The following is an 18,267-nucleotide window of genomic DNA, read 5'->3' on the forward strand; positions in this document are numbered from 1 at the left end:
GCATATATATCAATTATACATGTATAGTTATGTAAATATTTCCCTATTGGCTAAACAAACACTAAACAAAAAACACTAAAAAAAGTGAGAAACAAAGAAAATGGAAAGAAAGCGTGTTTCGGTCTGCATTCAGAATTCACCAGATCTTTCTCTGGCAGTGGACAGATAACTGTTTTCATCATGGGTCACTTGGAAATATCTAAGTTTTGCTCAGGGTAGGTGAGGCTGTGACCGCCTACGCTTCTCTGGTCCTGCTCACTGCATCACTGTGCATCAGTTGGAAAGGCTTGGGACCTAGTCACCACGCCCATCCCCCAGCCTAGAACGCGGCCCTCTGGCTCGCTAGGGCCCGGGGCTGCCCGGCTCTTTTTGCTGGAGGCACTGCGTCCGGTCTCTTCCGGAAGTGGGCGGGGCAGGGAGGAGACGTAGGTAACCGTAGACTCTTATTTCTATGCTACCTGTGAAGGAAGCGCTAGTGGCGGCGCTATGTCGGGGTTCAGCCCCGAGCTGATCGATTATCTGGAAGGGAAGATCTCCTTTGAGGAATTCGAGAGGCGAAGGGAAGAGAGGAAAACTCGCGAGAAAAAAGTGAGTCCGAGGCCTTGGGTCGGACACCCGTAGGCTTTCCTGAGGCCGAGCGGCCCCGAGAGCTCCGAAACCTGGCGCGCTCTCTCTCTCTCTCTCTCTCTCTCTCTCTCTCTCTCTCTCTCTCTCTCTCTCTCTCTCTCTCTCTCTCTCTCTCTTTTTTTTCTTGAGACTCCCCCCTCCCCCCCGGGTCTCAGTTTATGTTATATGTAAATGAAGCATTGGATTGGAAAGTCTTCGGCGTTCCTTCCTGTCTTTTCTGGGGAGGCGCAGAAACCGCCTCCTCCGCTTGGGTCCGTCCTTGTCTAAGGACTTCTCCTTCAGAATGACGTTAATATCCGCAGATGAGTGATGCGGAGAGCGCCCTGGCCCCGGGTTTGAGACCGAGAGGGGGGGAGGGGGGGGGATAGTTCTCCTCCCGCGACTCTGGCCCTGTTCCTTGTTCTAAATCTGTTTCCTCGTTAGTACAATAAGGGGGTTGGACCAGATGATCTCTGAGGTCCTTCCAGCTCTGCAGTTCTCTCAGACTATAACCTTCTACAGAGAATTCACAGGTATTTAAATGGAAGAAACATTCTTACTATTTTCTTATTCGCTTGGTGTAGATCGGAGACTTCCATTTTCATTTTCCCCTTCTTATCCAAGAAACTCGTACTGTCACCTACCTTGTTTATTTAAGGGAATTGCCTCCATATCTAAACAAAGAAATGACGAGGAGGGTTTGTTTGTGGTTGCTTATATCTAATGAATAGTATGATTTGATAATTGATAGTTAAATTATTAATTGAATTATTAAAATAAATTAATTAATTGATTTAATTAATTAATAATTTAAAAATTAAGGCTTTTCCCATCCTATTACGTCATCCTATTAAATTCCTGTCCATGTTTTTTCTAAATTGCTCCACGAAGGGTGCGCCTTCTGGATTTTTAGGCTGCTCACCTTTTGTCCCTTGTGAATTTCCACGTGAATGACTTCTCTTTTTATTTGACATAACGGTTTTTCAGTGATGTCTCTTCTACCTGAGTATATCATCACTTAGAGAATTATCTCTCCCTCCATTGAGCCACCTGTTCGTTTGATTTCTCAGAGATTATAGTGTTACAAAATTTAACAGCAATCTGAGGGAAAATATTTGTTTTGAGAAGATGGATCTTTATATTAGAAAGTAGTCTGGGATTGAAAGTGTGATATAGTTTTCCAAATTTAATATACTCCTTCAGTTCTTTTTATTTAGTTATAGGCTCAATTCAATGTCTAATTCATTTTACCGGCTATGTCATGATATGGACAGAAGTCATTAATAGCTTATGTTTAAAATACAGATCTCATTTGGTCCTCTCAACTACCCTTTGAGTTAAGTAGTGCATGCAATATATGCTATCTTATAGATAAAGAACTCACAGAGGTTTAGAGACTTGTTCAAATTGACAAAGCTGTGGTAGGGCTTAAGTTTTAATGGTAGTTTTCTGTCCACTGTACTCTTACGTTATAATCAGAAGGATAGATAGTGTAAAAATTTTATTTAGAAGTTAATGTCTCCATCACATACATATATACACACACAGAACAGAATATAATATGTAAAATTTCTAATTGTTAATTTTTTTAAGCATGTGTTCTCTGTAATAATAATTTTTAAATCCTTTAGGCTGGTCAGGAAAAAGGAAAAGTTTTAGCTGAGGAGAATCTAAATGACTCAGAAGTTCCATCTTCTTCTGGAATTGACTCTATCAAATCTCAGAGCCAGGATATCAATGAAGGTATGTTGAAAAGATTTAATACCTACAGTATGTTGTAAGAGTTATAAAAAGTATTTGTTATTTTGTGATTAATGTAACATTTGACAGTAAATGTCCTGTGTATTTGTTGATTGTATTTATTTATCTTTGTGACTTCAATGTATGGTAGTGTTTTACCTGCTTTGTGGCCATCTTTAGGGATGTTTGATTTTTCTTATATTTAGGAGTTTTTATTCCTTAGGATCATAGTAACCATTATTTTTCTAGCACACAGAAGAAAGTAGGAGTAGGAGACAGCTAGATTGTTTAGTGGATACACACTGGTCTGACAGTCCCAAATATCTTGAGTTCAAATCTAGCTTCAGACACTTACTAGCTGTGTGACCCTGGGCAACTCACTTAACTTGTTTGCTTTAATCCACTGAGGAAGAAAATGGCAAATCACTTCATTGTTTTTTCCATTAAAACCCCGTAGTCAGTATGAAGAGTTGGACTCAACTGAATGATTGAATAACATTCTTAAGAATGGCATCTGAGCCATGTTTAACTAAAATCTTTCATCTAAAAATTGTATATGATTAGCTCTGCCTCATAGCCAACTCCTTCCTCCAGAGAATAATTGACTTCTAATTTTAAAATGTTCCAGGTTGTTTCTCTACCCCACCCCACAACCCAACCTTTCTCATTTTCTGATCTACATTTAGATCAATAATTTAACCTGAGGAAGTTTACCCAGTACCTTTTCAGTTTAATTTCTTGTTCTATTAATTTATGAAATTTTATTGAAAATTGATGAGCCTTGATTTATCATAATCTTGTTAACTAATTAACAAGACACCAAATCTAATATATGAATTAAAAAAAAAAATTCAGTCCTGTCCTGTTAGAGCCTTGCTATTCTTGAAGGTATGTGCATGATATCTTAAGAAAAAGTTTTTTTTAATGATTTATAAATCAGCTCATATATAACTCACTTGGGTTAGATGCTTCTTTTGGAATATATTTTGATGCTTGACTTGGTCATCAACCTATATCTTCATTTAAAATAGCAAAATTACTCTAATGATTTAGAAATTCATATAAGATACTTTATTATAATTAGCATCATCATTTAAATTTAATAAGTTCTTTTATAAGACAGAGAGCATGTGGGAATGAATAGAGAAATGGCCTAAAATTCAAGACATGGGTTCAAGTTCCATCTTTGACACGTACTTTGTGCTCTTGGGAAAATTATTTAACTTCTCTATGCCCTAGGCAACTCTCAAAGACAAATGGCAACCAAAGGAGTTTCCTCACTAGGTTTTTTTTGTTTTTTTTTTTAAACGAAATCACAGATTTGGTTCCCCCTATGTACACCTCTTTCCTCTTCCTCTCCCCCCATTAAAATAGCCTAATTCATTTACTTTGGTTGAAAACTTTATGGTTCAAATGATTTTTAAAAAACAGAATTGTGATTTCTTCAGTATAGGAGACTAAGGGGAAGTAGATCTTATCACCTTAGTTTGTTTAGTCTCTACAAAGCTAAGTTGCCTGGAACTCTGAGAAGTTAAATGACTTGCCTGGGAATCACATACCTCTCTATGCATAAAGCCTCTCATCCTCTCAGTTGAAAATGTAATCATTTAAATACTTCAATTAGTGATTCTTGAACTTTGGAGCAATTTTGCGTATTTGAAAAATTAAAATCCTGCAATTTTAATGAAAACTTACTCTTGTCTGTATTTTATATTCATTTTACTTAAACACTATCATATTTGATTGTTATCAAGCATCTTTTAAGATGTGTTCTACATAATTGAATTGTACAAATAACTGACTGCTTTAAGTACAAAAACTTATTTTAGCTGTACATCTTTAAAATATATATACTTTTAATTTCATCAGTTGTTATCGTAACTATTTCTTGATGGTTCAAGTCACTTTTCAAAACATCAATTGCTGTTCTGTGCAGTGATACTGGGATGTCCTGAGGGGTTATTGACCTGTGGGTTATTTGCTATTTTTCCCCCATACTAAATTATTTCCCTGATCTTCTTTTTATACCTTTATATTTGTTTTCTGTACTTTTTCTCTTAGTTGTCATTAAACTCTAGCTATTTCTAGTTGGCTGCCTGAATTATGCACAGTTGTCTAGCTATGTGCCCGAGCGGACACTGCTTTTCTTATCAAGCAAGGGATAGCTTTAAAGCTATTGTTTTGGCAAATAACAGACCTCTCCTCACCTTCCCCAATTTAATTACAAGTTTGTGGCTATATTCTGAATAATTACGATTGCTAGAAGTCTAACCTCTGAATAAATAGTCTTATTATTACTTTAAAAGGTTGTAAAAGACAGCCACTTAGAAGTGACAGCCTTTTTTGACAATCAAAATGGTTGTATTTGGTTTTGATTTCTCTTTACCAGGAGAAACATCCGATGGAGTCAGCAAATCAGTCCATAGGGTCTTTGCTTCCATGCTTGGAGAAAATGAAGATGAAGAAGAAGAGGAGGAAGAAGAGGAAGAAGATGAAGAAACACCTGAACAACCCACAGCAGGAGATGTATTTGTGTTGGAGATGGTCCTTAATCGAGAGACCAAAAAAATGATGAAAGCAAGTAGTTATGTGTTTTTATTTTGAAGAAAAAGTTGTGATTCAGTAAGTAGTATGTATTTTTTCAGTGCATGAAAATGCACTGGACTTGCCATAATAGGGTCCATATTCAACTAAAATTTCAGTTAAAAAACAACTCAGCAAGCATTCATATATACCTGACATTACAAGATAACAAAGAAAAGCAGAACATCATCATGGCCATAAAATAATTTGGGAGTCCAGTAAGGAAAGTATTAAAGACCTGAATTAGTGTGGTGGGAGTGGGAATGGAAATAAGGGGATGTTTGGGAAAGATAATGAAAAATCAGAATCAATAGATCTTGGATATTTGTGGGAGCAATAGGGTTAGATTGGATATAGAGGAATCAAAGCTTTGAATATGAGATTTTTAGCATGTTGATTGAGCAAATAACTTCAACAATAAGCTAATAGTAGCTAATAGGGACATGTTTGTAGATAAAAGATTCAGAGTTTCTGGTGGAAATCAGGGAAAGAGGTAGGCTTATATTTGCATCTGGTGGCTAATTTCATATTGTCAGAGGATGGAAAGCAAATATTTGGAGTTGTAATTCTGAAAGAAAATTTGGGGTTATAAGGAAATTTGTAGTTCTGAGTTTTATTAAATTGTGCCATTGCAGATTTCTGGTTTACTTTAAATTTCATGCCAAACAAATAATAAATCTGGTAATAAGCCTACTTATAAAAGCATCCTACTAAGTAGTATCTGAGCATATCAAGGTTTGCTTTAAAAAAGTGTATGTGGGGGGCAGCTAGGTGGCGCAGTGATAGAGCACCAGCCCTGAAGTCAGGATTTGAGTTCAAATGTGACCTCCGACACTTAACTTATTAACTGTGTGATCCTGGGCAAGTTACTTAACCCCAGTTGCCTCAACAAAAAGCAAAAAAAAAAAAAAAGTGATTGTGCACATATTTACATAACACACTGCCCCTCACCCCCACACACAGCCCAACACCCCTGCCCCAAACCAATCCACAGAACTATTTTATAAAGTTATTTTGTGTCCATAAAATTGGTTTCTGTTACATTTTTAAACTTTTAAAATCCCAGTCTTTAGAAAGCTTTTAGAAAATAATTTTTGTCTTTTTCTGTAATTGAGTTTTCAGTTGTTTTTCTGCTAAAAGTTCTTACGTGAGTCAGTTAAAATTGCAACCATTTAGTTTGAACTGTTGAATTCTGAAACTTGAAAAGTTGCCTTTTTAAATGTAAGATTTTGATTTTATTATTTCTTAGTTTTATTAAAGTGTTTTGAATCAAGATTTAGAACTTTCTTCAAATGTAAATACCATTTTTCCTCTGTAGGAGAAAAGACCTCGTAGTAAACTTCCTAGAGCTCTGAGAGGACTCATGGGGGAAGCTAACATCCGATTTGCTCGAGGTGAACGTGAAGAGGCCATATTAATGTGCATGGAAATTATAAGACAAGGTATTTTATGGGGGGGGGTTATACATTGATGTAGGAATTTTAAATTTTGTCCCTGCAAGCCTTTTAGCGTAACCCAGTAATGAAGTAGAGATTCATACTACCTTGCTAATTGGAAAATATCAATTGTTTGATAGTTATAATTATTTATGATGATATTTATCTTCCCATTTTTACTTAAATAGAAGCATTAATCAAGAACTCAGGATCATATTATTTGATTGAACTAGAGATGTTAGATAGCAATAGACAGTATATATTCTATTCCCATTACCATTAAAGTATACTACTATTTTTCTCACTGGTGTTTTGAAGTCTTTATATTCCATTTTCCATTATTCTAAATAACCTTTCCTAAATATTTCAAGGATGTTATGTTGAAATAGAATTGAAGAAGTTACATTTTTCCATTTCCAGATCACATAATGTCAAGTGATGAATTTTTTTACCTGGGTGTCTTTTTAACAAAAGACAATTCTAAATCTGTCATCTTTATAACAGTAAGCTGCTTGTTACTGAGAGCAGCTTTCAGACTGATATTTTTTTCTTTTATTTTGCTCTCTGTTTTGCCAAACTACTATTCAGTATAGAAGGTAATTAATCTTTATCTGAAGTTATACTATCAACAACCTCAATTTTAAGAGCCTTCTTTCAGACATAATTCTGTATGCTGTAAAGAACTGATAATATTTTAAGTTTTTTTTCCTTCAAGTTAATTTATCATAGTTCATATTATTTACCATCCTTGTCTGGCCCTTTATTTTATTCCATCCTTTCTTTTTAATATAATTTTGGAGCATTAATTTCTAAATGTCTTTATACTTGATTTTTGGAATTATTGCATCAAAAATTGAGACTATGGGCATCCTCTTGGCTGATTTCTTTGGGTATAAGTGTCTAGGTTCTTTCTGGTTAGGAGATGTAACTCCAAGATTGTCCTGCACATAATACTAATGACTAAAACACATTTGGCCTACATCCTTAATGGCAGGATATGGAAGCAATTGTAAAATTTCCATCTAGCAGATCTTTTACAAAAGCATACTTTTTGACATTTTTCCCCTTATCCCCCTTTTTTTCTGAGTAGAATGCTTGGGACCTGGAGTCAGGATGACTAGCTTTGCATTTTGCCCCTGTTCCTTATTATCTGTATAATTTGGGGCAAATCAGAATGTCTGAGCATGTTTTCTTACCTTTAAAATGGGGATAATTCACTTGCATTATTGTCTTCTGGGGTGATTGTGATGTTTATATGAGATAAATTGTGTAAAAGGCTTTAGAAGACTTTAAAAGCACTACATACATGTCAGTTATTAATTTGCTAATTAAAGAAAATTATAGTTATTAATTTTATTTAAACCTAAAGAAATCCTGAGTTCCATTTTCAATTTGTGAGATTTTCTTAGAGTGACTGAAATGAATGAACATGAAAAATATTGGCATATATGAATTTTGTAGTAGTTTGTGGACCTTGATCATAGCTAACTCAACCACTTTTTCTCCTTTTTAGCCTTTTGTAAATATTGAAAAAAAAATTTGTCTTTTATAGCTCCTCTTGCTTATGAACCATTTTCAACACTTGCAATGATATATGAGGACCAAGGTGATATGGAAAAATCATTGCAGTTTGAGTTAATTTCTGCACATTTAAACCCTAGTGACACAGAAGAATGGGTTAGACTAGCAGAAATGTCACTAGAACAAGACAACATTAAGCAAGCTATTTTTTGCTATACAAAAGGTAATGTATTTTAATATGTTTTTATATCCACTTTAATTGATAGATAAAATGTTGGATGACAAAAATCTAGAATTATTTTAATTGCTAATCTGTGTTGTAAAGTTTTTGATAACAAATTTAACTTGTAATTAAATTTCCTACTAAGATTGGAAATTTGTCATTTGAATTCTCCTACATTTGTCAGTAGTGAGACAAATGGTACTAGGATGGAATCCTTTAAGCTGGAGGATACATTTGCTTAGAATCATTTCTTCTTGGCTAACTTTACCTTAGGGTTGAGTTATAGAATAAGATATATATCTTTGAATTGAATATGATCCAAAACTTCTTTCTGACTAGATGGGTCACTTAAACAGGCAACTCTGGAGTCAAAATTTGCTCCAGTGTGGAAATTGAAGAATTGATTTTTTTTTTAAACAGCTTTAATGTTTTTTTTTTCTGTGAAGATACTGATAAAATAAATGTTAGTCTCTGAGAGTTGGAAGGTACCTCAGAAGTTATCTTATGTAGACAAGACCTAAATAGGTCTGTTTTACTGCATTCCCAGCAAGCGATCATCTCGCCTCTGGTTGAACACTTCCTATATAAAGGATCTAATAACTGCTCAAGACACTTTAGCTTCAGTTGTTAGGAAGTTTTACCTTAGATTGGTTACAGAAGCTGCAAACATGAGGCCAAATTGTAAAGTTTTAAATTTGGATCTCACCCAGTTAGGGCACAAAGTAGGACCAGGATATGTTAACAGGAAGGAACTTTACAATGTGGCATTTTATTTATTACTTTCACCTTGATTTCACTGTGAAATTTGCCAAAAGTCAAAGAATCAAGTTTTTGTATGAGACTGGAGTTAACATATTATCTCCTGTGCTGGCCCAAAACCTGGCCTTAAGAGACCTATCAAAGCATTTTATGTTGCCTAGTTGTGAGGCTGGAGCCACCCTGTAAAGGTCTAACCTTGAGGATGGTGCCTTTGCTCCGAGGTGAACAGGAAAACGCCTCTGAGAACACAGTAGGAAAAGTGTTGGATTTGAAGTTGGAAGTCACAATTCAAATCTTAACTCTGCCATATAGTACTTATTTGACTTTGGGTTAATTACTTCTATGTGTCTTGGTTGCCTCATTTTTAAAATGAGGGATTTTGAATTAAGTAACTTTTAGCGCCATATCTATGATACCATGAATTATCTTAGTTTTTAAATATCATATAAATAGGGTGGTTAGCACTTTGTACCCTAATTTTGCTGTGTTAGTTAAAGCAGAATATATTTTGTTTCTACTTTTAGCTCTTAAGTATGATCCTACAAATGTTCGTTACCTTTGGGAAAGATCAAGCCTTTATGAACAGATGGGAGAACATAAAATGGCAATGGATGGTTATAGACGCATTTTGAACCTTTTATCCCCATTTGATGGAGAGCGTTTCATGCAGTTGGCCAGAGATATGGCAAAGTAAGTTTGTATGGAAACCTAAAAGTAATGTCTTACTTTTTTTAATACTTGAAATAGTAAATTTAGTACTTATAGAAAAAGCAAGGCATGTGTGTTTGAAATATAATGCATTTTTCTCTTCAGGTTCAGGTAGTAATACTTCAAAGGGGCCATGAATGAAAAAGAAGTTGCCAATTTACAAGTGAGTTCAATTGTCAAAGATCTTCAAAGTAGGCTGCTTGAAATTCAGAAGATTAAAAAAAATCATTTAAGTACCTACTTAATATCAGGTGTTGTTACCAGTACTTGGAATACATAGACAAAAGTGACATTGCCTTTGTCTTCAAAGAATGTTCTGTTAGAAGATATTATAAAAGTGGTTAGATTTTCAGCCAGCACACAAATTCAATCAGTATCTTTAATTAAAATGCGATAGTTGGCATTTGTAACAATATTGTTTTCCATTATTTTTCTTTATAATTATAAATTGATTTAAGTTGCAATATATACATTTACTAAGGTTTTACTTAATACAGTGTTAGCTCTGAGGGATGTAAATAAGAACACATACATAAGTAATAGTAATATAAGGAAGAACATGAGTAACTATATTAAGTTGAATACAGTGACTCAAATTTGAAGAAAAAGATTACCTATGGATTGGGATGTTAGAGAATGCTTCATGATAAAGGTGGTTCCTAACCTGGCTGGCCCTTGAAGGAAGAGAAGGATTTGAACATTTGGAAATGTGAACATTTCTAGGAATGAGGGGGAAAAAGGTTTGCCCCACACAGAAGTAGGAAAGGAATGATTATTCACTTTTATTAGAATATAGGATGAGTAATGGTAAGGGGGAGGAAATGAAATAAAGCTAGAAATGTAGGTTGAAGCCAGATTTTAAAGCCTTAAATGCCAGGAGCTCCTGGAGTTCATATATTTGCGAGATAGTCTGGTCAACAGACATAGCAAAGATTGGAAGAGGGGGAGGTTCTTGTAGGGGAAAATGATAAATTCAGTTGTAGATATGTTGCATTTGAGGTATAGTGTTGTGAGAAACAAGATCCCAGACTCAGTTTCAAAGTCTGATGTTTTATTGAAAGAATGAGAGAGATTAAAGGATGCAGCCTTCAATTTTCAGGAGAAGCGGGCACACCGAGGGCACTGACAACAGAAGCAAGAACTATATTGTGACATATTTAACATGTATAGGACTGCTTGCCATTTGGGGGAGGGAGTGGAGGGAGGGAGGGGAAAAATCAGAACAGAAGTGAGTGCAAGGGATAATGTTGTAAAAAATTACCCTGGCATGGGTTCTGTCAATAAAAAGTTATTTAAAAAATAAAAAGAAGAAGCAAGAGCAAGCTTTTCTAGGTTATCCCCCCTTTCTATCCTCTCTTGCTTAACTTTAATTAGCTAGATACCATTTCTGATATGCCCTAGAAACACCCTTTTCTCCAGGCAGTTTAAGCCAGTTTTCTAGTATAGACTCCTTTATCAGAATTTTGTGGCCAAGTAAGTTCCTTCTGAAAGCACATTGGTCAGTGATACTTAATACTTACTTAATACCTTGCATTACCTTGAAGCTTACAACATTCTATGGAAACCTAACTTTTCTGTATTTCTTAGCAATCAAGTGGAATTATTTTGATAATAGGATAATGTGATAGGAAAAGTAGAACTGGACTCAGGGAAAGAGATTGGGTTTAGTGATAGAAATTTCAAAGTCATTTACATAGACATGATAAAGGAAGTTTTAGAAATAAGTGAGCTCACCTAAAGAAGAGATAAAGAAAGATGAGACCCAGAGACAGGCTACTCACAATTAGGAATTAGGAAAAAGGAGAAGATCAGTGAAATAGTAGGTGATAACAACCAGCATAATGCTCAGGAACCCTTAGCTTGGGCCACAGTAGGAGAAAGTACAGGACGGTGGTGGGGACAACTCCAGCACCAGAAAGCCACAAGAGACCTAAAACCAATGCTTTGAAGAAAGCCATTGCAAAAGACAGGACTAACAGAACAAGACAACCCAGCACTGAAGCTGTTAGTACTATTTAGCATAGTAGTAAAAAAGTGCTAACTGTAACAAAAAAGATAAAAATAGAGGGAGAACAATAGACAAAGAAGAAACTAAATTATCACTTTTTGTAAATATAATGGTATACTTAGAAAACCCTAAAGAGTCAACTAAAAGTTAATATCTTCAAGCAATGTTGTGGTATATAAGATAAATCCACAAAAATCATCTGTATTATCCTATACTACCAATATAACCCAGGAAGAAGAGATAGAGAAATTCAATTTAAAATAATTACAGAATATATAAAATACTTGGTGTGCCTACCAAGATACACACTGGAACTATATGAATACAATAACGGTATGATTTCATAGAGTTAAAATATGTGGTTAGAGCAGAATTTATTATGCTTTAATTCATAAAAATAGTTACCAAAAATTCAGACTGGTCAATGTTAAAAAGAGAGAAGTAGGGAAATTACATTATACTTAAAAGTATCATTATCAATGCTTAACATAGATGAATCAAATAGGATAACATCTAAGAACTTAAAAGGTTAATCAAATTATAAAGAATAGTAAACAGCAGAACTATAAGAATTGTAGAATTTCATCTGTCCCACTCAAGACTAAATAAATTTTATAAAAGAAATATATAAATATATAAAAGAAACAGGACAGAAGTTGGAATTGAAATAGAAGTTTAGAAAAATTATATATGCATGGTCTCTGGCATTTACACAGTGGGAATAGAAAGGAAGTTATATATTTTCCACTTTGGGCCCCTTTACAAAAATTGACCATGTAACAAAAATTATAATCAATAAAGGACATTTGAAACAATTAAAAAATACAGATTAAATAATTTAATCCTAAGTAATAGATGAGTCAGAACATCATAAAAACAATAAATAATTTCATTAAAGGAAATGACAACAATGAGATGCAGTTGAATAATCCTTAGAGGAAAATTTATGTCTCTAAACACTTTTATCTACAAAGGAGAAACAGATTATTGAGTATACAATTAAAAAACAACAAATTAAAAAAAAATTAAACCTTGAGAATTTTGAAAATTGATAAATAAAATTGAAAACAAAGCCTAAGAATAGGAAAAAAAATTGTGAATCCCAAAATAGACCATTCGCTAATCAATTTTTTTAAGAGAAAAAACAAATTACCAGTATTAAAAATATGAAAGAAGTCAGTAAACTAAACTAAACTGTCATTTTACATAAGTAGTTTTTTAAAATAGGGAAACCTAGGATCCTACCAAATTCCTTCTATCTGAGAAAGAAAACTTTAGATTTCTAGCTTTATTGAACACTTATGGGAAAATGTTGAAAAAAAGTTAGACAATGGAAAACACTACAAAATGGAAGATCTGGAAAAGCATTATGTTAAAGTTGGTGCTTGAGCTGTATTTTGAAGAAATAAGCTTTGTGGTAGAGATCAGGGATGATTGCATTCTAGGCTTGAGAGTTTGTCAGTACAAAGAAACAGGTCAGAGATGGAGTTTTATGTAGTTAATTTGGTGAATTACAGAGTTGGACTTTCAGTGAGAGTGAAGCCAGGGTATCTTTACTTTGTCTTAATTGATCTAGTTCTAGAAATATAAGCTGTATTAGGAAGAGGAAAAAAAGTGAGGAAATAAGAATAAGAAGAGGAAAATTACCCTGATAGCTTACTTGGAGAATTCTTGAGACTCAATTTAAAATTAATAGAAATAGTAACTTCATAAAAGTAGCAGGATATAAAACAAATTCATAAAACATTCATCATTATTTGTATGGATTTTACCAACAAAACCCAATGTAAAGAAAAAAGTTTAGAAAAAAGATATTTCATTTTAAATTACTGCAGAATATATAAGCTTTCTGGGAGTCGATTTGCCAAGATGCAATAATTTTATGAATGTAACCTGAAGATAGTCTTTATAGAAATAAAGTATAATTGAATTATTTGAATTAATTGAAGAGTAATTGCTCATATTAGAGTGATATTACTAAAATACAAATGACAATACTGCCTAAATAGATCTACAGGTTTAGTGGGATATCAGTTAAAACTACTAAAGGGTTATTTTATATAACTAGATGAAATTATTCAAAAAATTCATTTGGAAGAACAAAAAGTGAAGAATCTCAAAAAAAAAAAAATGAAAAAAAAAAGTGAGAAATAAGGGAACCTAGCAGGAAATACACATAATTATAGTGCAAAAAAGTAATTATGAAAACAATTTGTTACTGTTAAAAAAATTTTTTTTTTAAATTGATCAGTGGAACAAATTAGGAACATACAACCCAGAAGCATTTGAAAATTCAAGGTTGTGAACTTGGATATGAACAAAGCTATGAACAAAGGTAACAATTCGACAAAAATCAGAAAATTAGAAAAGAGAAATTAGGCTTAGAACAACATCTTGTATCATATAACATAATAAACACCAAGCAGATATTTGACAGCTATAAAAAGTCACTTAGAAGAGAGCAAAAAGAAATCCTTTCATCATTATGGATAGTTTTCCCATCTGTAAAATGAGGATTTTAGAATAATTGTTCTTCAAGACCTCTTCTGCTTCTAACACTGTGATCTTGTTATCTTAGGTGTTTGATTGATTAGTAAATAACTTCTGATGACATAATTGTGAATCCTAGCTTGTGAATTGTTTTGGCTATATATAGGAGTCTTGATTTTTTTGCTTGCTTTATTTCGTGTTTGTTGGAGGAGTGAAATCTGGTTGGCTACATTCTTCTATTGTACATAAAAGCAGTTATGTCTGATCCATGTCTGATCTATGATTTAGAGTAGAAATCAGCAAAGTATCGTCTTAGGTAATAGTTTGTCAATCCTTGGTTTATAGAATTGGCCTGATAATTTCTTTATCTAATTTATATAGGAGTTATACACAAATCTCTATCTCTTTTTCTCTATAGTATCTTTTTCAATCTTTGGATAAGTATTTCAGCACACTTCTTATATTTTTAAATTCAAGGATTTTCTCCCTAAAATTTGGGGTAGTGAAAAATATTGCAAACTGTATGTCAAACATAGGTAAAACTTGATTACCTAAATTAACTAATTTTCAGTCAGTTTTTGTATTCTTACCTTCCAAGGAGTTATTATGAAGCCAATGATGTCACTTCAGCTATTAATATAATTGAGGAGGCCTTTTCAAAACACCAGAATCTTGTCTCCATGGAAGATGTTAACATAGCAGCAGAACTGTACATTTCCAACAAGCAACATGACAAAGCTTTAGAGGTAGGAGAATTTATCTGTGCCAGGTTTAGATTTTGAACAGATTGCTGTTCTATGTTAAAGGAAATAATAGATGTTTCTTAATTAAAACGAAAAATAGAATTTGACAAATTAACTCCTCATTAGGATGTATGTATAATAACTATAGCTCATATCTATAGAATGTTTTATGCTTGGTAAAAGTGATTTCTGCAATGATTCAATGATGTAGGGAAACAGCACCATATAGTGTATGTTATAAAGATTCCTTTCTCGTTTTGTAATCAAGCTTTTAAAAGAGAAGACACATTTAAATTGCTTTTAAAAATCTAAGTGGCAGTGTTTTTCTGGTATTTAGTGTAGTTGTCAGAGTTCTTATTAGCTTAGGACAGTTGTTTTCCAACTAATAGTTGTGCTATATTTAATTTTTAGTCTTGAATTTTCTTGGTGTTGAATTATATAACTCTTTAGTTAGTGTTTAGCTCATGTACAAATTTCATTATATCATAATGGCATCTTTAAAAACCTCATTTTGTAAGGTATGATTAATATTACTTGAATTATTCTTCAAATTGCAAAGACATTTTTCTCAAGTAACCTTCATGCCATCACTTTCCATTCATTCTTTTTTGTGTGTGTGAAATAAGTTATAATTCTTCTCTCTTTAGGTCATTACTGATTATTCTGGAATTGTACTATGGAAAAAGGTTATTGAAAAAAGCATGCCAGGAGAAAATAGAGGTATATACAGTAGAACTGCTATATTTTTGCATTTTAAAGATTTGCAATTTTTGAATTTTAAAGTTAATGTCCTTAGAACCAACTAACTAACCCTAAGAAGTTTCTCCCCTAGTCTTCTGTCCCTTGGTTGACTGCATCCCAGAATACTTCTTTACTTGTTTATCAATTTTTTATTATCAGTCAGATCAGTCAGAATTACACACTGAATGTGTAATTCAGTGTGGCCTGCATCTCACTGATGCTGAATTTTTTGTTTTTTTGTTTTTGTCTTGTGCCCACTGTAATGAGTAGAATGAAATGAATAAACCACAGATTCAGTCTTGAGAATTAAACAAAGTGATTTAAAAAATTAACCAGAGTGCATAGAAGTAAATATTGAATTAAATGGAAGATAATATAGTTTGAGTTGAATAAAGATAAATTGCTCTAGTGAACAATAACTTTCCAACTGATGTTGTAATAGAGCCTGCTAGAAAGGCTCATTCTAATTTCTAGACTTCTCTAGTAGCCTTTATTTTTAAGCCAAACTCTTTTAACTGTACTATGATAGTATTAGCAGCATCATTTAAATCAAAAGCATGTATTAAGCACTGACTGTGCAAAAAAAATATAATGCTAGATACAGAGACATACAAAAGGTAAATAAGATGATTTGTGTTAAGCATAATAAAATTTGCAGTGTAATATAATTGAGAAGCTTTTACTCTAGGAGCTTGAGCTTATTTTCATAGCTTTTAGGTGCAGGACCCAGTGTGTTATGATAGCAACAGAACCTTTATCCTACATATAAACAAAGGATAATTTAGAGCAGTGGTGTCAAACTCAAATAGAAATTGATCCTACTGTGTACTGACGTGGAAACTCAGTTTTTGCATATTTTTATTTATTTTGTTAAACATTTCCCAGTTAACAGTTAATTTGATAGGGTTGTACTTTGGGCTGTTTTGAATTTAGCTTACAGCTAAAAAGTTTGATACTTCTAGTTTAGATAGTAGATCCATGAGATTTTTTTGAGGGGTGTTGAAGTATTGCCTACATTAAATATTTTTTCATTCCCTGAATGTGCCCCATCCCACCTTTTTTGGCTTTCATATTTTTGCTTTCCTTCCCCACTTTTCTTAAAATGCTTTTCCTTATATCTCTTTATGACAAGATTCTCTCAGTCCTTTTAGGATTAGTTAATATGTGACTTTAATAAAACTTTTTGTGGTCCAAGTTACCAAATTTTTCCTTTCCTTAAACTTCTTATAGCACTTTATAGCCTCATAGCATTTACCTTATTCTACTTTGCATTATAATCATCCATGAATATGCTTTGTCCTCTGTTCATTCCTCTATCGTAGATTGGTAATGTCCTTAATTATCACCCAGAACATTGAATCAGTAAATGTCAGCTGTGGAATAAATGGATGAAAATGTTTTTCATAATGCAGTAAGATTGATGAAATTATTTCCATGAATTGGTCTGGGAAGATAATATTTTAGTTGTGATTTTTAAAAAATAAAGTATCAGTTGGTAATACCTTTTTAATACCCATATGGTTAGATTATAAATCAAAATTTAAAACTAGCAAAGAAAGCTATTCATAATTTATAAATGAAAAATGCAACAGATAGATGGGATTGATAATTAACTTTTTTTTTTTTTTTTTTTTTTGGTTATTGTTCCAAATGGGAAAGATTTGATGGATATTCAGGAGAAGGAACAGTCTGTAACAAATGAAGCTTTTTCAGATGATGCTGTTCTTATACGTAAGTGACAGTTTTAAATTATGGGCTGTGTTTTAAAAAACAATTGAGGATCAACAGATGATCTTGGGAGGAAAAATCATTATCAGTCAGCATCTATACGTATAGCATCTAGGCATTTGAAATACAAATATTAAAAAAAGAAGAGGCTCTATTCTTTAGGAGTTTGAGATAATATGTGCATTTATAAATACATAAAGAATAAATAACAAAATAAGTACATAATAGGGAGAAAAGTCACCAGCAGTTGAGGGAACTTTAGGTAGAACATTGATGATTGAGATGCACTGAGGCAGTAAGGAGTTACTATTGAATAGAGGAGTTTATTGAGTAGAGGAGTGATATGATCAGATCTGTTCCTAAGAAAAAACTGGCAATTCTGTGGAGAATAGATTGTCAGGGTGGGTGGGTGGATGGGGGATGGGAGATTTGGTGCAGAAAATCCAATTAGGAAGTCATTGCAATAGTCTAAATGAGTGGTGAAGAGAAACTGAAAATGTTGACTGTATGAGTAGAGGAAAGAGACCAGTTACAAAAAAAAAAAAAAGTGGCAAGATTTGGCAACTGATTCAATATATGAAGAAAGTAAGAACTCAAAGATAACACTAATGTTATAAACCTGAAAGACTGTTATCTCTAATAAAAATAGGAAAATTTAGGAGAGGGAAGGTGTGGGTTTGTGAGGAGAAGTAATGGATTCAGTTTTGAACATTAAAATTTGAAATGTCTTCAAGACTTTCAATTAGAAAAGCTCAATAAGGAAGTTGTGGGGTTGAAGTATAAAGGAGAGAAAAATTGATAATGTAGATCTGTGAGTACTCTGCATAGAGATTATAATTAAACCCTTGGAAGCTGAAGAGATTACCAAGTGAGAGTATATATACAAGAGAGAAGGTGACTCAGGGTAGAGACTTGGAGAACATTCATATTTAGGGGATATGTTTTGATTTCTGAGCCAGCAAAGGAAAGTGAGAAGAAATA

At 33.3% G+C, this 18,267-nt stretch overlaps 1 protein-coding gene across 3 annotated transcripts in view; it reads left to right on the forward strand.

Annotated features, from left to right (window-relative positions):
• The first annotated feature begins 393 nt into the window (after positions 1 to 393).
• GTF3C3 (general transcription factor IIIC subunit 3) overlaps positions 394 to 18,267 on the forward strand; it is a 36,601-nt gene continuing 18,727 nt past the window's right edge. For all 3 annotated transcript variants that reach the window (XM_012544903.3, XM_012544904.3, XM_031960279.1), the window contains exons 1-9: positions 394 to 588; positions 2,238 to 2,349; positions 4,736 to 4,923; positions 6,248 to 6,371; positions 7,918 to 8,109; positions 9,393 to 9,558; positions 14,673 to 14,820; positions 15,465 to 15,537; positions 17,218 to 17,289. In XM_012544903.3, the coding sequence (XP_012400357.1) occupies positions 487 to 588; positions 2,238 to 2,349; positions 4,736 to 4,923; positions 6,248 to 6,371; positions 7,918 to 8,109; positions 9,393 to 9,558; positions 14,673 to 14,820; positions 15,465 to 15,537; positions 17,218 to 17,289 (1,177 nt within the window). In that variant the 5' untranslated portion in view covers positions 394 to 486. The remainder of the gene's footprint in view (positions 589 to 2,237; positions 2,350 to 4,735; positions 4,924 to 6,247; positions 6,372 to 7,917; positions 8,110 to 9,392; positions 9,559 to 14,672; positions 14,821 to 15,464; positions 15,538 to 17,217; positions 17,290 to 18,267) is intronic.

Source organism: Sarcophilus harrisii, chromosome 3 (genome assembly GCF_902635505.1).
Source record: "Sarcophilus harrisii chromosome 3, mSarHar1.11, whole genome shotgun sequence".
NCBI classification, from domain to species: domain Eukaryota; kingdom Metazoa; phylum Chordata; class Mammalia; order Dasyuromorphia; family Dasyuridae; genus Sarcophilus; species Sarcophilus harrisii.